Source organism: Pelodiscus sinensis, chromosome 1 (assembly GCF_052426305.1).
Source record: "Pelodiscus sinensis isolate ZL-2025 chromosome 1, ASM5242630v1, whole genome shotgun sequence".
Classification (NCBI taxonomy): domain Eukaryota; kingdom Metazoa; phylum Chordata; order Testudines; family Trionychidae; genus Pelodiscus; species Pelodiscus sinensis.
The window spans coordinates 235,706,007-235,727,564 of record NC_143052.1 but is presented as its reverse complement, the minus strand read 5'-3'; the positions used below and the strand labels follow the sequence as shown (position 1 = coordinate 235,727,564).

At 41.4% G+C, this 21,558-nt stretch overlaps 2 protein-coding genes and 1 non-coding gene across 6 annotated transcripts in view; 2 read left to right on the top strand and 1 right to left on the bottom strand.

Moving 5' to 3' along the window:
• The window catches only part of RNF149 (ring finger protein 149), a 51,558-nt gene extending 34,194 nt beyond the window's left edge, over window positions 1–17,364 (top strand). The window contains exons 7-9 of one of the 3 annotated variants that reach the window (XM_089775384.1): window positions 2,807–4,773; window positions 6,973–7,114; window positions 9,766–17,364. In XM_089775384.1, the coding sequence (XP_089631510.1) occupies window positions 2,807–2,865 (59 nt within the window). In that variant the 3' untranslated portion in view covers window positions 2,866–4,773; window positions 6,973–7,114; window positions 9,766–17,364. Of the gene's footprint in view, window positions 1–2,806; window positions 4,774–6,939; window positions 7,115–9,765 lie in introns of all 3 variants that reach the window. The other 2 variants (XM_089775386.1, XM_089775385.1) reach the window with 2 other exon arrangements.
• LOC112547469 (small nucleolar RNA SNORD89) lies at window positions 6,985–7,098 on the top strand. Its single transcript, XR_003091204.1, has one exon. It is a non-coding gene; the product is annotated as a small nucleolar RNA SNORD89 (small nucleolar RNA).
• The window catches only part of CNOT11 (CCR4-NOT transcription complex subunit 11), a 29,780-nt gene continuing 22,008 nt past the window's right edge, over window positions 13,787–21,558 (bottom strand). For both annotated transcript variants that reach the window (XM_089775383.1, XM_075917180.2), the window contains 2 exons: window positions 15,037–15,133; window positions 13,787–14,156 (listed from right to left, as the gene is read on the bottom strand). In XM_089775383.1, the coding sequence (XP_089631509.1) occupies window positions 13,959–14,156; window positions 15,037–15,133 (295 nt within the window). In that variant the 3' untranslated portion in view covers window positions 13,787–13,958. The remainder of the gene's footprint in view (window positions 14,157–15,036; window positions 15,134–21,558) is intronic.

Below are 21,558 nucleotides of genomic sequence, written 5' to 3'. Positions count from 1 at the left end.
CCTGAGCGCTCTTCACCTAATGTCGTGGAAACTCTATAGCTAAATTCCAGAGAGCGGGCTTGCTCAGTGCAAGTTCATCAGGTCCTCTTAGGAGGTAGAAAGCTCTCTACTAGGGCTATTTACCTCTGAGTGTGTTATACCAATAAAAGCAAGCAGGATCTTATGAGGGGGATAAGGCAAAAAGCCACATTTATTGTAAAGATAATAATAAATTTAAAGAAAAGATAGAAGCAAACAACGTTGTTTAACTACTTAACCCTTATACATATAAACATTCATTCATCCATTCATTCAGGTTCTGTGTATTTGTTATAGTTACCAGCCTGGAAGTTGCTTGTGACAGAATACTGGCCAGGTATTCTGTACACAAGTGATGGTAGTGGGGAGCGAAGTCCTGATCAGATGCGCATCTGAAGCTCCTGGTAGGCTGGCAGCAGAACCTTGGACTCTGATTCCATAGTTTTTTAGTCCAGTTCTTATAAGAATTTCTTCCTATGCCAGTCTATGGAAATTGCTGCAACATGCTGATGTCTCCAGGGTGGCTGCCAGGTGCTCATCAGTGATCTCATCGGGTGGACCTCCAGTACTTGGTTTTCTCCACTTGACTCCTTTTGGTTGCACTGGCACCTGACACCTTCTTCAGCCCTTTGTTGCTGTATTCTCAGGCTGGCACCTCTCAGAACCATTCATTCATTGTCCAAGCACTCTCTCCTACATTCATACAGTATTTTGTATAATAATAAAAGTTGTAGTTACAAAAGTTTCTGGGTGGTATTGCTTAAAACATTCTCTGAGTGCTAAGTAAAGTTACAATGTTTTAAAGAGAACAGGCGTCAATTATGTAACAATGCCCTTAGTCAATTACAGGGCTTGGCTCCCATAGCAGAGTTAGTGGCTTGACAATGCATTGTCACAATGTATCTCTGCAGTGTCAATTTCAAGCAGCCCCTTGCACAAGCTTGAGCATGCCCTGGGGTGGGGGGGGGGGTGGGGGGGGGGGACTGTTTCTGGCTACATAGGATTATATTCTTAACAGTTTTAAGTTATATGATCTAATACATTATATTCTCGGGAACAAATTATGGGGAGTCACTTCCATTTGGAGGAATCATTTTCAATACATTAATATGTTATCCCTACAAGTGGATGTTCCAACAGGAGTTTCACCTATGCAGTCATTCTTGCAAGAAATACTTGCATATTTATTGTACCTGAAACAGCACTCTACTCTGTCAAGGTTCACCTTGCAGCAGTATTGGATTTCCACCTTTGGGTGGGTAGCCAGTGTGGGTTTTTTTCCCAAATAACATGTCTGTTCAATTTCTCAAAGGCCTTAGAAAGGTGTTATCCTCCAGTGAGAGAGCCTGTTTCTGCCTGGGACCCCTGAACTTGTTCCCATCAAATCTTATGGGACTACTGTTTGAACCTTTGGCAGTATGTTCCTTTTATATCTCCTGGAAAGTTGGATGTGTTGTGGTTATTTTAGCCAGAAGGGTCTTGAAGCTCCGTGCCCTCACATCACAGCCTATATAGTGGTCTTTAATGTTCAGGCATATTTACATCCTCACCCAGCTTTGTTTCAGAAATGGTTTTGTAATGTCATAGAATTTGGGCGATCTATCCACTTGTATATTCTCTCAAGCCACATGTAAATTGGAATTAACTCCTTCATTCACTGAACATTAGACCAGCCCTAAGCTTTCTACATAGAAAGAACTAAACCATTGCATAAGTCTGTCCAACTGATTGTAGCATAGCTAATGTGATAAGTCTCCCAGTCTTGTCAGACAGTTTCATCCTGGTTCACTTCACATATTGTTATTTGTTATACTCAGGAAGGTGTTTTTGCCACTAATTCATTCCACAAGGTCACAAGCGTTCTCTGCAACATTCCTATTGCAGATCCTTATTCAAGACATTTGTAAAGCAATGACCCAGTTATCAGTGCACACATTCTCCTTCCATTATGTCATATCAGCAAAATTTGGTCAAACTGTTTTGCATTCAGGAGGTCCATGAACTCCAGTTCCTCCACTTATTCAGCTGCTTGAGTCACCTAGAATGGAATACATATATGCAATTGAAGAAAAATGGTTGCTACCTTCCATAACTGTTGTTAGAGATGTTACACGTGTCCATCCCATATCCTTCCCTTAAAGTCCTCTGGAAAGAAGTAACTGAGGGGACAAGGGGTTGACTGGATGCTCTGTACTGGTGCTGTAGGCATATGGGCTCAAGTTGCCCCAACAGATACTACTGGAGGGGAAATTTCCAGCAACTGTGCTTGAGACGCATGCACCCCAGAGTAGGATGGACATGTACAACACATCTATAAGAACAACAGTTGCAGAAGGTTACTAACTTTTCTTGCCCACTTTCCCAATCTCAGTCCTGTTATGATTTCTGTGAATTACTGGAGGGAGGAACTGAGGTGGTAGGAAGTGTGGTGCCTCCATATTTTGCAACACAATCAGAATGTTAAACACTGAGGAGAGATGGGAGGAGGGGTATGTACGCATTCTCAATGGACACTGTTTGAGGAAGGTTTTACCATTAGTTGCCACTGGGTGGCGTAACATCCATAAGTTTGAATATTCAGTTATCTCAAAATTCTGGTACAAGTAACCTTCACTTCCTGTGCACAGTTTTGATTTGTCGTTGAAATAAACAGGACTCTTGCATGACTAGATGTACAACTTGTCCCCAAATTTTCTCGATAGCTTAGTAAATGTAATACTGGTTTACCCTATTAATACTTAACTGACTTAATAGGTAATGATTTAAATTTGTAACTCCTAATTTTTAGACATGGACGGCAGTGATAGTCGGCATGGAGAACATCTGTCTAATGGAAATTCCCACTGAAAAGCTTCATGGAAGACTGATTAGACTGCTTAAAGAACTTTTTATTTAATTTAGTATGAACTTTGGCCTAGTTGATGGAAAAATAACAATGTAATTTATTTTATCTTGAGAACTTTTCTAGTTAATGTTCCAAAAGGGCTAATAACTAAGAATTTTGTATAAAAAGGATTTTTTAAACTAGTCTGTCTGATCCTATGAAAGATGCAATACATCTGATATAAGAATTATTCAATGTTGGTGTGTTCCAGAGGGCTGTAGCACAGATGAAGACTAGGATGAGAGAACAGAATATAAAAAGTTGTATGGATAAATGTTGGTTACACTGTTTGTTTAGCATGTACATAAAGCTGAAAGCATTTTCAACACTACATTTTATTAAACGATACTTTAAAAAAAGCTGGATGTTTAAGCAGCATGCAAAATAGATTGTGAAACTATCAAATAATTCCTTTGATATTATATAGCATCTTCCACTCACCACTGGATGAAAAAATAATTGATGGCAATTTTCTTAGAAAACACTAAGAACCATTGATATTAACTCAGAGCTGAGTACCTACATTTTTTTCATCTCATTAACTTCTATGCTGAATTTGGCAGAAATGACTAACTTCAGTGTCTTTGCTGGATAGTGTTAACATGCTGAGCGTGTTGATTCATCTAGCATCCATGTCAATTACCTCTCTCTCAATCTTTAACTCACTAAAACAGAGTAGAAAAGGGCTATTATGGCTAGGGTATTTCTGTTTTAGACTTCCCTGATTTCCCTCTTAAACATTCTCTTGCCCTCATTTCCATGTGCACAAACTGGGATCCCTTAGGATTTTTTATGAAGTTAGGGGTCTTTGCTTTTGTCTCAAAATAGGAAATTCCTTTTGGCTATTTTCCATTATGACTTTAAATCGGAGTTGTCGTTAGTTTTATTTCTTTGCTAGATTAGCAGTATTGTGCCTTATGTTTTTTTAAAAGCATTTATTACTAAACCCAAAACATCAGAGATGAAATATAAAGCCCCGCTTCTTTTTGACCTCTTGTTCAGATATCTACATCAATAGGCAGTACAAGGAAATGCTAAATTGTTTTATAAAAAAACTATGTATATTTACAGTACTGTATACATTTTAATAGTGTTGAATTCTTAGGCTTTTAGTACTGTCATGTTATAAATGAATGTATATGATACATTCCTCAGTTTTGTAAGATTGCTTAATTGGTGTCTTTTGCCAGACATTTGTTGAAGTGCACTTTGTTTCTAAAACAATGTGTATTTGGAATGTTTTTTAGAAAATGAAAATATGCAATCCTTTTCTAATCTGTACTGTGCTTCGACTGGAGCAGAAATTTTATTTTAGAATGTATGTTCCAGAAATGAAGGGGTTTTCAACTGGGAAAAAAATTCTGAGTATTTACTTTACCAAGAAGTTCATCAAATACTTGTTTCTCCAAAATATTCTTAGTAGTAGTACCTTTTAAAGATCTGCTTTTTTTTTCCCAGTAGGAGTGCCCACTGATTAAATTTCATGGAATAATTGTCAGGGCACAGTTTTCTCATTTCACCAGCAGGTACAACTTTTGTGATGCCTCTATCTGATGAGAAGCACATGAAGTAGAATATTTAATAATTATCATCCCCATCTCCAAACAACTTTGATGCATAGGAACCAGTATGCCTCCAAAGCGAGTTAATCTCTACTTCCAAGGCTGCCTTTTTAATTTACTCTTTAATACAGCAGCTAAGTCTTCTCCCTCTTCCTTAATACAAAGTTGAACATGATTAATGAAAAAGTATCAAGAGGGTCACAGCTCCAGCTCATCAGTCAGGAGCCTGCAAGAAGTTGAGACATTGGGATTCTTCAGATGTCTTGCTGATACCTGCAACATGGAATCCACATTGGAGTGACCATTATGGTGAGTAGTAAAATTTCTATATAAGTAAGGCCCTACCTGAACTGTGGGATGGTTGTCATCTAATTGCCACTGAGTGGCAGACAAGTGGAAAATTGCACTTAAAGTAGTTATGAACTCTTTAAAAATCTTCATAATTTAGAAAATACAGAGGGGAGAAAATACATGGGAATAGTATGAGCATTCAAGAATTATTCCTGCTAATTCTTTTATAATATGACACTTTGCTGCAACTATTACAATAATTAATGTACAAGTCTGACAGCAAAAGGCCTTCAGCAGTTGGGATTCCCTGCTGTTTGATCTGCAACTTGACAATTTAGGTTCAAGCATATTATTGTGGGATTGGCAGTTTCTGCAGTCTCATAAATTAAGCAGGCTCATACCTAAGCTATTTAAAAATGAAAAGGCGCGAATATATTGCTCACTTTAAGAACAGACAGTAAGTTTGGCAAGATTTGGCACAAAGTCGCTTACAAAATATTTAAAGGAAGACTATAAAACCATTTCACTGTATACCCTCTACTGGCCAAATATAGTGCTCTAGACTACCTCAGCTCAGTTTCCTCTGTGTCATCAATAAGTTTGAGGCTCTGTGCAAGGAACAGAGCTCCTTCTGAGGAATCTAGTTTATTAACCAAAGGCCCAGTGAAAATACAAGCAAACCTTCACCACAGAGTCTTAACTAGAGATGATCAGTCTTAATTTTTCTATGTCAACCCAAATCTAGTCCTTTTTTCCTTCTAGGCCCTGCATTAGCAGGGTTCTCTCAGTGCAGGTCCCTTTCCTGGAATCAAGCTGCTTCCCACTATCTGAAGAGAATCCCAGAGCCAAGTACAGTAAAACTCCATTGATCCGGCACTCCTGATGGTCCGGCACCATCAGGAACCCGGAAGTGCTCTGGGCAGCCGGACCAGTGGAGCTACTCTGTCCCCGGCTTCCTCCATTCAGCTGCTGCTGAAACTGACCAGCGGCTGAATTGGGGAAGCCAGGGGCAGAGCAGCTGGGGTGCTGCCTGGTAGGTCCCGTAGCGCTGCCCCTGAGGGCTACAGGACCAACCTGGCAGCACCCCAGCAGTCCCCATTCAGCTGCTGCTGAAATAAGACCAGCAGCTGACTCCGGGAAGCCTGCCGGGGCAGAGCAGCTCTGCCTCAGGCTTCCTGGAATCAGACGCTGATCAGTTTCTGCAGCAGCTGACTTGGGGACATGCTGGAGTGCTGCTGGGTTGGTCTTGCAGAGCCAAGGATCTGCGCTACCAGACCAACCGGGCAGCACCCCAGCTGCTCTGCTCCAGGTGTCCCGGTTCAGCTGCTGCTGAAACTGACCAGCAGCGGCTGAATCGGGGATGCCTGGCGCAGAGCTGGACTATCGGAAGGGGGGCTATAAGGGGTCTGTGTGGTATCATAGCCCCCTCTTCCGATAGTCTGGCATATTTGATAATCCGGCACACCCCGTGGGTCCTAAAGGTGCCAGATTATTGGAAGTTTACTGTACCTACAGAAAGTCAACGGCAGCTCTTGTCTGGGGCAGTATATAGTTCCCAACAAGTTGGGCTTCTTGCCACTGTTTTTGTCCCTAGAAGCATACTTTCTAGACTCATTGTTCTGGGGAGCAAATTTCCTTGAGAGCTTGCCTATTTCTAGAATATCCCCATCTTACATACCCTATACCACACACAGAGCCCTGTAACCCTTTCTCAGGTTGACTAGCTACCAACCAGCCCATCTTCAATTTAATTATGTCCTTTAGATGTGGGTTGACCTGTCATGCAAGCTGGCCCTGATTACCCTTAAAGGGCCCACCCACCATTGACAAGCTGTTTCAAAATATTGTGTGACTGATTTAGGAGACGTGTTGTCTTGTAGAGCATGCAGCCAGGTAACCAGGATTTTTGGCATGTTTTTTAGCTCTGCGACTGACTTTTTTGATACCATGGCCAAGTTGCTTGCAGACAGATTTTCAGAACTGTCCATTAATTTTATGCAACCGAATATTTTGAGTGCCCAGCTTGACAACTTGTATCTGATTATACAGCGTGCTGAGAATCCACAGCTTCCATGAGAATAGTTTTGGTACCCCTCATAGCTACTTAAATGTGTATAAAACTGATTTCAGGATTTATAATTCTAATTATTACTTTCATTAAATAACATCTGATGCAATCATAAGAGATTCTCTCTTTGATATGCCAAACTTTGTAAGGACTTCTGTGTTGCTGAGGAATGATGACAATAAAAGGCCGAATTGCAGTGTCTCCATAAGCAGTTGGCTCTCTTTGGAAGCACAATGACAAAGTCTCCTGAAGCGAATAATTAGTCTGACCTCAGCAACAACTTTTCTAGAGGTAGGTGGAGAAACACAGGGGATGGAAAAAATAATCTTGACTTCAGATGATAGCAAAAGAATGTCAAACCTCCTGAAAAAGGGAAATAATGAAATAAGGGAAATAGTGTAAGTCAATCACCAGTCTGTTACTATGTAAAATGATCTCTAGATCAATGGATTTCGGCTTCTGTTTTGTGGACCCTGCGGTCCATCTCTCCATTTGATGTTGTAATGATCTGCAAATGCAGAAAAGTTATACTACTCTAGATAAACAGGTTAAGCAGTTTTAGAACTGAGGTAGTTACTAGTGAGGCAGATCTTCCCTATCCAGAACATAGGAATCGCTGTGTTGGATGAGACTACTAGCTAGATGGGGAGTGGGAAAATTTAAAAAGGATAAATTAGAACCTGGGAAATTATAGGCAGGTTAGCCTGACATCAGTCACAAGCAACACCAGGGAAATGCTGGCATGGGACACAATCAGTAAAGAATTTTAAAGATGGCAGTGTAACTAATAATCATATTATTTTATGGAAAACTGGTCTTAAGCTTGGTATCTTTTTTTATTCCAGATACCTTTGATAAAGATCATGACATACTGATTAAAAAAAACTATTCAATTTCATCTAGTTATATTAAGTGGATCAAAAATTAATTAGAAATGGAGAAGTCACCCAATAAGACTGTTCTTAATAAGGTCCCACAGGAATATGTTCTCTGCCTAATTATCTTATAACTGTTACAAGGTTCTTAGTATCCCCTCTCAAGCATCTAACATTGGGTACTGTTGGTGACAAGATACTGGGATAGATGGGCTCATAAATTAAGGCCAGAATGGACTAGTATCAGTCTAGACTGACTTTATCCTGTATGAAGCAGAAAGTTTCATCCAATAACTTCTGCATCAAATCTATAATTTCTAATTGAACCACAGAATGCTTTATGGAAACACATCCAGTCTTGACTCCCCCACGTAGTTACCTATAGATAATGATTAATTTCTCTTAACCTCTTCTCTTGGATAAATACACTTAAAAAAAACACGTGTTCCAAACCCTGCATGTTTTTATAGCTCTCTTCTGAAGTCTGTCCAATTAACATCCTTTTTGTAGTGTTGACACAATAGCCCTATAATTGTCTAATGCCAGATAAAGAGGAAATACGACCTCCCCACTCCTTGATTTACTAAAAATAATCTCTAGGACTTACTTTGAGAGTTTGGTAGCCTGTTACACGGGAGCTCATACTAGATCACAACAGTCCATTCTCGCCTTGAAATCTATCAATCTAATATCCATTTATATGCCCAAGCATCATGTTTACCTTCTTTAATACAACATCACAGTGGGAGGCAATTGGGGGGCAAGGAAGCCTGTGTGTAACTGTTTACATAAGCTTGGACTCATTGGTTACTGTTAACTGTTTAAATGGTTATTCTATTATAGCCCTAATGTTGATGCTTTAGAAAGCAATGTTAGTGATTTTTATATTATGGTTACAGTCAGATGCTTTTCCATCTGTAGTTAGGATAGTTATAAACCCAAAGCAGGTTTGTTTAGAAGAGCTCTGATACATTTACTATTAACAATGCCAGCAATTTTGAGATTATAGATGTGCAATAGTTTAAGGCTGGCGCATTTCTATTTGTGGAACCTAACACCAAATATAGTACAGGCTACAAAGAACGATAAAGCTGTCCCAGTGTCAGCACTTCATAAGTATAATAGCATTTGATAAAATTGGGAATTTGTGCTCAGAAAAACTTAAAATAAAAGCCCTGTAGGTTAGGGCAGTAACTTAATTATGGAGACTAAAGAAAAGGGAAGTTACTAAAATTGAAAACCATACATTTAACCTCACATCAGTTGGATTTCAACACCGAGTGGTGTTTAATGCAGAACTACTACTTTGTACAAGACATGAAGTTATCCAGTGGAACATCAGATCAGCCCTTCTGATGAGGGATGTAAAAATGTAGTCAATTAACGGATAAGAAAAAGCTATAGACTATACGCATTCCTCTCCCCACTTGCCAGTACAATTTTTTTTTTTAGCAGGCTGGCTAGCAACCCAGCTCAGTTCTGGCTTGTGCCAGAGCTGGGAGCTCAGACCAACCCCTAGAAAGGCAATAGCACAGGGGGACAGCACAGGTCCACAAAGGGAGCTGGGCTTTGAACTGGCTCCCCTTGCAGACCAGCTCCCACCTGGCACCCTGTGCTACTGTCTCTGATACAGTGCCAGCAGCACGGAGTGGCAGGGCTCTTCTAAGGAGTGAAGCCAGAGCACACGGGCTGCTGTCCCTGTCCCACTATAGAATAGTCAACTAACCAATAAGAATTCATGAGATTACTTGACTATTCAGTTAACTGATATTTAACATCTCTACTTCTGACTTTGGGGAACAGAGTGCAACTAACTTGGGAGAAAATGACAGTGCTCCTATTAGATTTAATTTACCAGTCAGTTGCTGCCCTGTAGATCAGAATTATGGCCAGCAGCTGAATGAACAAGTGCTATTTTCCACTGACTGACTTTCGCCATAAATAGCAGAATCTTCTCTTTTCATCTGCTCTACAACTTCCAACACTGCACCAAAATAAATTTTAAATTACATTCTTAATAGGGCTCTCTTTTGTGGTATAAATTGAATATTCTTTTCTCTCATACAGGTGACATGGTATGAAGATTCTGGAACTGGAATTATAAGAGATGCACATAAATCAAGTTAATATTTTCATGTATTCAAACTGGGTACTGAACTCTATTCTCGGATAACTTGCCATATGGCAAGATCTTGACCTGAGATTGCTTGAAGATAGATGATGTTGTGACTGCATGTATCTGTGTAAGGGAATGCATCACCAGGAAACTTAGGTCTACCTATACTTTGACTGGACAGGGATCTAAGTTGTTAGGTATATCACCTATACTGTATTTCATCCACAATATGGTATTGCTGCATTTTTAATTAAGGAATATTTCATTCTGAAAACAGGATGAAAAATTGGAACTCCTATCATATTTCACTAATTCAGCAAGTAATGAAAACTTGAACTTTGAATTAGGACTTTAAGAAACAATCTGAGTGAAGTTAGATGTTTCTGGTGAAAGATGGTCTGCTAGTTGAAGTTGTTCACTAAGTTACCATTAATATTTGAAGGCTTCTTGTTCTTTCAGTACCAACAAGTGGGATCATTCAGTGTTTAAAGTGAACACATTAAAAACTTACTAGGGAAACTTTGACCCCACTGGTGGGACTTCGCCTTTGGCAACTACAGAGTAGGCTTTCAGATTGTGTTGATCTAATGCTTAGGCAAACATGTAATCCACAGAAATAACTTGTTAAACTTGGTTTATGTTGAAACCATAGTGAGTAAACTACTACTCACAAACTGACTTAGCACTAGGTTGCTATTATCTAACTTTTTAATAAACTTGGTTGTATTGATTGGATTCAGCAAATTAAACTTTTCATTATACTTCAAAAACAAGTTGAATTAAATCAATGTTGTGTATTAAGTGTATTTAACTGGTTTATCTTCCTAAAATCCCTTAAGTTGTATGGGCCTATTAAACATAATGGTATTAGAAAACTTGACTTTTCATACTTTGTACTAACTGCCTTTTCATTTGCTTCATATGCACCTGAGTTTCTTTTCCTAAAGATGCTAGAATGTTGACTGCAAGTGTTTCCAATGCTGCATTCTTTTACTTGTTGGTGGGAATACAGATGTGGTGTACTAGTCTTTCATCCTTTAAATCTGAGAGTTAAGGGACACTTTTTCCCTTGCTCCTGAAACAAACCACATGCAAGTTCTGTCCTGTATTATCTCTGTGCCAAACTGTGCTTCTGTCCCTTCTTCCTCAGTCAGCTGCCTTTAGGGCAGGAAATTCTTCTGAAGCTAGGTGGGAGCAGGGACTTGTATAACAAGGTAATAGTAATCTGCTTGATATGGATGCATTTTTAAAGATTTAAGTTTTCATGATGCCTGTAATCTTTACAATTAAACCTTTTCAGTAAGGGAGGTCCTCTTAAACTCTTGCATTGGTTGCTTTTCTTATGTGGGCAGAGTGCCTGGGTCCTAAGTGAAACACATACTAGAAATCCTCATCATAGTTTATGCATATGTAGATGCTTATGTAAAGCATATGTAGATGCTTTCCAAATGTAATGGGCTTCTAACCCTCCCTTTAATGGACAGGCTACTGAAGCAAACTATCTACCATGTGCAATTTAAGTAGCTCTTAAGCTAGGAAGGTTCTAGCCTCATGCCTACAGGTGCTAGAATGCATTAGCCTGTAATCAGACCTCAGTATATGCTGCAGCACATTCTTGCATCAATTCAAAACATACAGCACTATTGATTTATTCCATCATTATAGCATAGTGGGGGGACAACCTGTGTCCTGCCAGGGTTCTGTGTTCCCCCCAAGACAGTGTTTACTATTAACAGATTCTATCTGCTTACTTGTTTTGCCTAGTGGTCTTACTGAAGACAGGTGAAGTGAGGTGCATGTTGATTGCATGCTGGCTGGCATATGGCACTGCATCCAAACAGCCCACTAAGTTTTAGTTACATAAGCAGTGTTAGCTTTTGGTTATTTGCAGAGAGGTGGAGAGTTCACTAGTCTTAGGGGCTCAGTTCTCTCTCGGCCTGATCCCTGGAGTAAGAACAGAAGTCTAGCTGAAGTGCAGCACGGGTAGTTCAACTGTTCTCCCATTTTCTCCTAAATAGAGAGATGCAGAGAAAGAGACAAAAAAAGCCCAGGTACCAGGCAGCAGCATCTTAGGGCATTTTACAACAGGAAGCCTGCATTTAACATTGAGCACTGTTTGAAATATCAAACAGTAATATTTTATACCTGTTCCATAAATGTATAGTAAATACTCAGTTTGTGTATCATCCAGTGATACCCATACATACCAAAATGGTAGGAATTAAACCACCACTGCCAGCTATTTACATCTTCAACCACATTTTTGGGTGTGGTTGTGTGCTCTCTATAGATTTCTTTCAAAAGCACTGTCCAGTAAGGCTTTGCATGCACTTTTGTCCTTATGGTCCCATATAAAGGTATAATATAGACACATCCCTGTTTTCTAAATGCCTTTTGGCAGAACTTTTTAGAATCCAGCCATCTATGACCCAGTCTCTTAACCCTCCATCAGGCACTGTTTTTGTTCATCTGTTGGAGTACTTACTCCAGCAGTTTACAGAATTAAGTAAGGCTGGGATAATTCAGTTGCCAGGAAGCAGTCCTCTTCCCCCGTACCATAAAAGTGATTCCCCTGCAGATATGCTAAAAGCAGCAGTCACCAAGGAGCACAATACCAGAATGATGTGCTTCCAGCACCACTGCAAGCCTTAAGGCTGCATTTTTCAAAGGGGTCAGCAAAACCAATCAACTGGCCCCTCCAGTGTGTTTGTTTACCTGCTCTGCAGTCAGTCTCACAGCTCCTATTAATGGTGATTCACTATTTGCAGTTGAGGGGGGAGCTGTGACCCAGCCCATTAGCAAGGTTCACAACCCATGTCTTGAAGAAATACTGCTTCAAGGGATTATTAATTACCCTCAGTACACACTTTTAGGGTACCACTAATAGATGGTGGCATGCTGTACACTCAAATACTGAACTCTTAAAGCCTTATTTAGTCCTGTTAGAGCAGAAATCAGACAGCAGTTATGCTGCAAATGCTCTGAACACTGCAGCATTCTCCTTTAGAGAAGCAGCTCATGCTAGAATAAAACTGCAGTCTTTCCTTGGATTACATGCCCTTATCAGTCTCATCACCAGCACAACATCCCAGGGAGCCAGGCATGAAAATTTTGCTCAACTCCTGTATATGAGTAGCCTTTAGACTATCCTCCCTTCTCAGGATCATCTTCAGAAGCACTTAGTAGTGATCAGTCAACAAACCCTGGGTCACTCCATCTCTGGTTAAAGGTCACATTAAATGATTATTAGAGTAAGCGTTGTTGCAGCTGTGTCAGTCCCAGAATATTAAGCACAAGAATTCTTGATAGAAGAACCTTTCACAATTTCAAAAATTAAAAGGAGTGATCTGTTTTCCCTAAAAATGTAACTTATGTAAAGCTCTTGAAGAAACATGAGTTTTTGTAAATGTGTAACCACAATTTTTCAGCTGTTACACATTTACATGCAAGGGGAGGAGGGAGTCAGCTCCTGCCTCCTCTCCTAATCTCGGATATAGGGGACTGGGGCTAAGGCAGCTCTGTGGGAGCTGATGTGAAAGCCAGCTTGGAGCCTGTCTTCCTCCTATGCCCCCCTGCACTACTGCAACAAGGGTGTGTGTGCATGTAACTGTTAGGATTAACTGATGGGCCCAGCTTTATTAGTTGAGCTTGTAAATTACATGTTAACATCCCTACCATGAGTTTATAAAAACTTGGCATGATGGAATTTGGACTGAAATCACTATTTCAGTTGGCATTAGCAATTCTAAACTTGCTTAGTATGATTTGAAACAAGCCCATTAACATATGGAACCATTTTATCCATTATCCTTCACCCTCCAAACTAACTTACTTATGTCCTTTGCAACTATGTGCTTTAGCCATTAATGAAAGTCTCCTTACATTCCTTAGACTTAGTGGAGTGGGGTCAGAACCAATTAGCTAAGGACAGATAATATGGTGTGCCTATAGTCAAGTCAAAACAAACTCAAGTTATTCTGGCATCAGAAAAGCAGTATTTATTGCCTTGCTTATATGCATAAAATGCTATTTATACAGTATTAAACTAAGCAATCCAATGATTTAAGTTTAAAATGTTTACACAAAAAGTAATGATACAGAACGTCCAGCTGATAAAACAGCTATCAAATTTTGTGAAAGGGTCTTATTTTGAAGCTTTTGTCTCTGAAGGGTTTTCCCCAGTATCCAGTGTCTTCAGCAATCTGAAAAGGCCGGCTGCTTCTCGTATCCGACTGAATTCAATACAAAATGCCTGCACTTCTATAAACAAGTCCTGTACATTAATAATTTTGTTGCGGATCAAAGACTGAAGAAACACACACACGAGACGGACCAGGCGATTCTGAAATAAAATATTTGGTTTAATATCTGAAAATATGCCCAAGCAATTCTGCTAGTCTGATCTTTGTACTGGTATTTTGTGACTGTCAATTCAACAGGAATTAATTACGCTAAGTAACCTAGTCTCTAGTTAGCTTTTTATTTTTCCCATTTGCTGCCATATTAATACATGTTAAGGATAGGGAGCTGGATATATTCTTTATATGAGATTTTTTTACTGACACTAGAAACTAGGCCCTGCCCTTGCTTTATATGTAGGTAGCAGGGTTTTTTTTTGTTTTTTTTACAGCTTGCATCCTAACACAAGATTTTCTGAACAGAGTGACTAAAGAGGATATTAAAACATATGTGCACTGATCATTGAAAGTAACTCAGTCATTAATTTTAGGAAAAAGACAATTTAAAGAGTAATGTTTCCTAAAATAAATTATTGTAGAATAGTTTATCCTCATGCTTAATTAGAATTTGCAGATTTTTTTCAGACTAGGAGAATTTTTAAAAAATGGGAACCATGCCAAACTCAAATAAATGGATGGAGAGGAAGGCACCAAACAAAGAGGATCAGATTTCTCGACACCATATGTAGACCTGAATTGTCTAGTGGAAGCACTGTACAATTACTTTGCTACTGAATGCTTGAAGTACTTTACAGAAAGTTAAGACTGTTACTTATGCCATAAAAATGCCAAAGGAACAATCACATGCTTATAAAATATTACAGTATCACTAAAGCAGTATTTTGCTTCTTGAAGCTACAATCTCTAAAGGGGGACTATGAATTCCCCATGTAGACACTATTAAATCTCTGTGCCTGAACTTGCCTTCTTTACCTTTTAGCTATGCCACATTTTCTTTTCTAAATAAGTCATTCAAATACTCACCTGCATGTATTTATCCTTAATCTGTTCACAGGTAGAGATGCAATTTGAGATATAAAGGTGAATAAATTCAGGAGGGAGGTCAACTGCTGTGGTAAGCCTGTTTAACAAAATGAGCCAATTAATCATCCATAGTACTATTAAATACCATTAATGAGGACAGTCAACCTCATAATACATTTTTAAATAATTCACCAACAATCTAAAACTCTCAAATTGCTCATCTGAGTAGATTTGAGTAACAATTTAATACTGTAGCAAGCATTAAATGCAACTGCATTTCAGCTATCAAGTCTAGGAACTGGAGCATTTATTTTAAAAGATACAACTGAAATAGCATTATTTTGCCTTCATTTTTCAGGGTCCTAAATTTAGAAGTCATGGGATTTAGAACATTCTTAATATTTAGAAATCTAGATATAAGTGCAAGAATGTAAATGACTAAACATGTTAATCACATTTATGAGAAGAATCAGAAGAGAATATTTTTAAATATAAAAAAGCAAGCAGGTATATAATGATCCATTAACACACTAACTTGTACTTTGAAGAACAATGCTATTAAAAAAACATCTTCCATCACCTAATACACACACTATATTCATGGATCACAAAGGTGTACAGCTGCCATCTGATTCTTGGTTGAAGAGTTTCAATTAGTTTTTAAGTTGTCTGAATATGCAGGTACTAACTAAGAAGGATAAATACAACTTACAGTTTTACGTCACCACATTTGAGGTACACCAGTCAGATGCCAACTCTGCAAGATGTCCACCTTACACTAGGCTGCTATACAACCAACAAGGAACTTGGCTGGATCACAAAGGTTTTGGTTTTTTAATTGAAATTATTAGAAAAACAGACGCAGATAGGTCAATAAGCGTCTTCAGACTTTTCAAGTGGTTTTTTATATCCCATACCACATTTTCTTTACCATATCACCCTCACCTCAAACTGCCCTTTTGGCCCTGCCATCCATTTAAAATGTGATGTAAAACTCCTGCCTTTTATCTTTTGTGGAGTGGATCCTGCCTGCATCAGAACCGGTGTGATTTTCACTGTGCAGGGGGATCATAATGCCTGTGAACTTCTGTGGCTATACTAGACAAGTGTGCAAACCATTTATCTAATGCCATTCAACCCTAAAGCAGAACAAGGACCCCAGCAGCCTGATGGCTACAAGTTCAAAGGGGTTGGTGCTGTCAATCTGCAGCCTGAGGGAAGCATCTATTTTTCCTATGCTCCAACAAAGCTTAGTACTTATGATGTGTACCTGAGGCAAGATTCATCAGCACTGCAGAAAGGGAATCAAGTTAACTTCTTTAATAGTAATGGGTAGTTTCAACTATTCACCAGATGCTGAAGAAAGACCAAGAGAGGGAAGAAATTCCAACTACATCTCACTTGGCCTCTGGGAAACTTTCAAGTTAAATAGTTAAACATTTTACAGTAAAACTCCATTAGTCCGGCACCATCAGGAACCCAGAAGTGCTGGGGCAGCCGGACAGGCTTCCCCCATTCAGCTGCTGCTGAAACTGACCAGCAGCTGAATTGGGGAAGCCGGGAGCAGAGCAGCTGGGGTGATGCCCCTCGGGGCTGCGGGACCAACCCGGCAGCACCCAAGCTGCTCTTGGGGACCCCTGGGGCAGAGCAGCTGGGGTGCTGCCGGGTTGGTCCCGCAGCGCCGAGGGGCGGCGCTACAAGACCAACCCGGCAGCATCCCAACTGCTCTGCCCCAGGGGTCCCCGATTCAGCCGCTGCTGAAACAGATCAGTGGCTGATTCCAGGAAGCCCGGGGCAGTCCTTTGGTGCTGCGGGACCAACCCGGCAGCACTCCAGCTGCTCTGCCCCAGGGGTCCCCAAGAGCAGCTGGGGTGCTGCCGGGTTGGTCCCACAGCCCCGAGGGGTAGCGCTACAGGACCAACCGGGCAGTACCCCAGCTGCTCTGTCCAAGGCGTCCCCAAGAGCAGCTGGAGTGCTGCTGGGTTGGTGCTGTAGCGCTGCCCCTCGGGGCTGCCGGACCAACCAGGCAGCACCCCAGCTGCTCTATTGCAGGCATCCCCGATTCAGCTGCTGCTGAAACTGACCAGCAGTGGCTGAATCAGGGACTCCTGGGGCAGAGCCTGACTATCATAAGGGGGGGCTATGAGGGGTTTGGAGTGGCATTCCCTCTCACCCCACTCCAGAACCCTCATAGCCCCCCCTTATGATAGTCCGGCACCCCCTGGGTCCTAAAGGTGCCGGATTATTTGAAGTTTACTGTACTCAGGAGACTAATGCAGATCAAAGTTAGTAGTTTTGCTTTTTTTTTTTTTTTTTTTTTTTTTTTTTTTAAAAGCATCCAGAAAAGCAATACTGTGCTCAAGTAGGGAAGGAAGATACAAAACTGCAGGCTTGAGCCTGCAGGGAAGAAGAATTAGTCTTCTCATTTGAAATAGTTGCTTCATGAGTGAACATACAAGCAAGCTACATGTCACTACAACTTGTAATCATGGGTATGAAACTTAACTGGCCAAATTGAATAGATCTTTGGAAGTCAGTGTCCACGTTTATTATAATAAAACTTCTCAGAACATATCCAAGATGTTTTCATATCCCTATCTGGCAGTAGTTTGTCCCAACTAAGCAAATTTGATATTTTGTTTGATGCTATTTGTTTAGTATGTGGCCAAGGGGCTTTAAGTCTTATTTACTGCACAGTATTCAAACAATGTTCTGAATGCTCAGCACTTCTGCAAATCAAGTCAGGCACCCAGAAATGCTAGAAACAACTGGTGCATATGAAGGGTTTGGTTCACATGACTTGTGTAGTGTCATACAGGAATTCTATGGCAGAGACAGGATACAAATCGCTGGGAGTACAAATCGCCGGGAGTACGTCTACACACCAACATTAATTTGAAATAATGTGTTGTTTCGAAATAACTTAGTCTGCATCTAAACAGGGAATTATTTCTAAACAATGTCGAAATACTGTCAAGCTGAAGGACTTCTTACTCCAAATCCTGTAACCTTCACTGTATGAGGAATAAGGGAACTCAGAGGAAGGGTGCTCTATTTCCAAGTAAGTGCTGTGTAAATGCTCTGCTCCCAATTTCGAAATAAACGATGCAACTGACATAGCTTAATCCCTGCTGTGAAGATGCACCCTAGAGTAGCTAGGGATGTTAAATTTAGATTAACTGGCTAATTGAATAGTTGATGCAATTTGCATTGACTATTCAATTAGTCAATAAGCCTCCATCTTTGAAATGTAGCAACAGCTGCAGGGCTGCTGCTACACTTCAAAGGCAAAAGCACTGCAGGGAGCATGGGGCCAGCAGGGAACTCAAGCAGCCCCCAGCTGTCCCTGTGCTCCCCGCAGCGTTTCAAAGCAGCAGCGCCACACGGAGCTCGGGGTTAGCGGTGGAGTCCCCAAATGACCATTGGCTCCATGCAGCATTGCTGCTTTGAAATGCCTTCTCTCCCCCCTACCCTCACTGCCTCTTTCTGAGAGAGGCAGCAAGGAGTGGGGGAAGCGACTAGTTGACTAGCATTATCAGATAGTTGATTAGTCGCTCACATCCCTAAGGGTAGCATTCAGTTATCTTAACCATGAGGTCATCTTTTCTCTTCACTACACACCTTCCAAGTTTTAGAACCCTGCCACATTTGTTGCAGATAGCCTCCTTTGCTACATAACCCTGATTCATTCCCAAACCAAGTACATCCTCTGCACAAGTAGATCGTGAGTTGCCCTTAAATTCCAAAGTGATCTTGGGCATAAAAAAAAAGGGGACATCACGGTGTTGAAGAATCACTGCACTGACTCCAAATGTCAGGTTTTTCCCCTTTATGGCAAATGGCACTACTGAATGAACAAGAATTGTGTGTTTCTTGCTGCTCCTGTTCATTCTGCCAGATGCCAATCAGATGACAAGTTGGGGAGATGAAGGAAGGGGTGCGAAAGTGAGAAACAAGAAAACGAGATGATGAGTTTACCCTAGCAGAAGCAGTACTTCCCTCAGTGTTAGTTTTAGTATTACAGTCGGGGAGCATTTTCTTTTCATGAATTCCAGGCAAAGACTCTCTCACTCATCATATGCTCTTATTGACATCTTCCAATTCTTCCTTCTCCCCCCCAAAGTGATTCCAGTTAAGATGAGCAGGTTTCAGTGCTTCCCCATAAACCTCACAAGCATCAGCACAGTACCATTCTAAGGACTAAAATTGGCACTGAACAGCTGTCTCCAATTAAAGTAGCAAAATTGCTCAATTTACAAGTCAAATGTTTTCACTACTCTACCAATATAACCTAGACCATAAGGCAGGACCCATGGATTGAGCCCATCAAGCCTTCTGATCCAGACTGTGGCAGGCTCTTTGCACCCCAAGGCTGCTCAGAATAGCTGGCAGCTCCCCTTAGGTGCCATGTGCCCCTTGCTGGGAGAGAGGGTGTATGACTTTGCACACTGCTCCCACCCTTAGCCCAAGAGGCATGTGGAGCAGAGAGGCACAGGGAGGCAGCTTCCAACCATTTTGAGCAGCCTGGGCTACAGCAGGCAGAAAGCCAGCCTTGGGGGCCCGCTGGGCTACTGGCCAGGAGCCACCTAGGTAAGTGCCTCCCAGCCAGAGCCTGCCTCTGGCATTCCACCCCCTCCTGCACAAGGTCACCACTGAAACCCCTCTGCATCCCCTCTTTCCCAGGTCACAACTCCCTCTCAGTCCCTGCACCTCCCTCCTACACCCTTCCCTCAGCTCAGAATCCTTTCTTGCATCCCAATCCCCTCCCTCAGGTCACCACCCAAACCCTTGCACACATACCCCTGCCCCAGGTCACAACTCTCTAGACCCTGCACCTGCTTCTAAACCCTCCCCCAGGTCAGAATCTTCTCCTGCATCCATACCCCCCTCCACCACCCTGCACTCCTAATCCCTTGCCCCACATCACAACCCCCTCCTTCATCCAAGATCCTGCTAAGACTCCACACCTTCTCCTATACCTGAATCCCCTATCCTGAGCTCCCTTCTGCACCAAACCATGTCCCAGGCTCTGCACTCCCTCTATAATAAAGTGCATCCCTTGACTACTTAGCAAAAACTTGGAGTGCCACCCATAAAATTTACTGTCCACCCCTGCTGTAAGGGTATTACTACATAGCAACCAAACACCCTCAGCCAGGCCATGCTGCATGGCGGTTTCATCGCTGTGCAGACTTCCAACACTGGGCTAAAGCCTAATCTCGGAAGTCCATAGACCAATGAAACAGCCCCACAGCCTGAGCCAACTGGCACAGGCCTGCTACAGGGTTTTTTGTTGTTTTTTTTTTGAGGTGCAGACATGTCCTAGGAGAAGTAGTTACATTCTTTCTTCCTCACCATGAAAAAATGCTCGGTAAACTAAATTAACCCCAATGAAAGCAAAGGTACCTGATGTTAATTAACTGGAATAATTCTATAAAATAGAATCTGGCTCACTCAGTCTTACAGGCCTAACGGTAAAAACCTCATCAACTCACGTCAAGTACAGAGTACACCAGTGGAACAGAATTTTTTTAAAAGGCCACTGCCATTTCTATAGCCAATTATGGAAAATAATGGTAACTAATGCTAGGAAGTGGGTTTTGCTCATGACACTATATATACACACAGTGCTTTTTTTGTGACGGTACTGCCCGGAACGGCATACCATCACCTATTTTCCCACCTCACAGAAAGGGAATGGGATTTCCCCTGCATGTACAGCACCTGTTCCTGAGGCAGCTCAACTCCTGATGGAAGCCTGCTCAGGATGCGCAGCATTTTTTTTTCCCGCTCCCAGTGCAGCGCTGTGGCTCTTAAAGGAGCCGCACCCAAATTTCGGCCCCCAGCGCAGGGGGTTGTGTTGTTGTTGGTTTTTTGGGGGGGGGGTGTTGTTGTTTGTCTCAACAAGTTATCCTTTTTTTCCCCCTTTTTCTGGGCTCAACAAGTTTGCCCCTAGCATACCAGCACCTCTTTTCTTACCAAAAAAAGCAGTGTACACACACACACACACACACACAGAGTGCTGTTTTTGTGACTATGCACTGACACCTTTTTTTGGGAGCACTTGCTGCTTTCCCCCGGCACAGCCCTCAGCCGGCCCTGGGAGCACTTGCGCCGCATCAGACGGAGGCCCGCTCAGGAGACATGGCAATTAAAGGGGCTGCAACCGCATTTCAGCCCCAACCTCCCAGGTTATTCTCTGGCACCCCCTCCTTCTCCTTCCCCCCCTCTTGACAAATGTTCCCCAGCGATTTTTTTTTTTTTTTTTTGCTTGACAAATGTTTATCAAATTTTCTTTTAAACCATCTGGCAACCCTAGTACCAGCATCTTTTTTTTTTTTTTAAACAAAAAAAGCATAGAGAGTGAGAGTGTGTATGTGTAGTTAGTCTAAGTGCTACAGAACTACTAGTTTTTTTAAAAAAAGTTACAGCCTAAACAGCTACCCTTCTGACACTTGACCTTCTAAATCTAATAATATCAAGACTCCAGAAGTACAGACACTAATCTGTCATTTTGTAAAT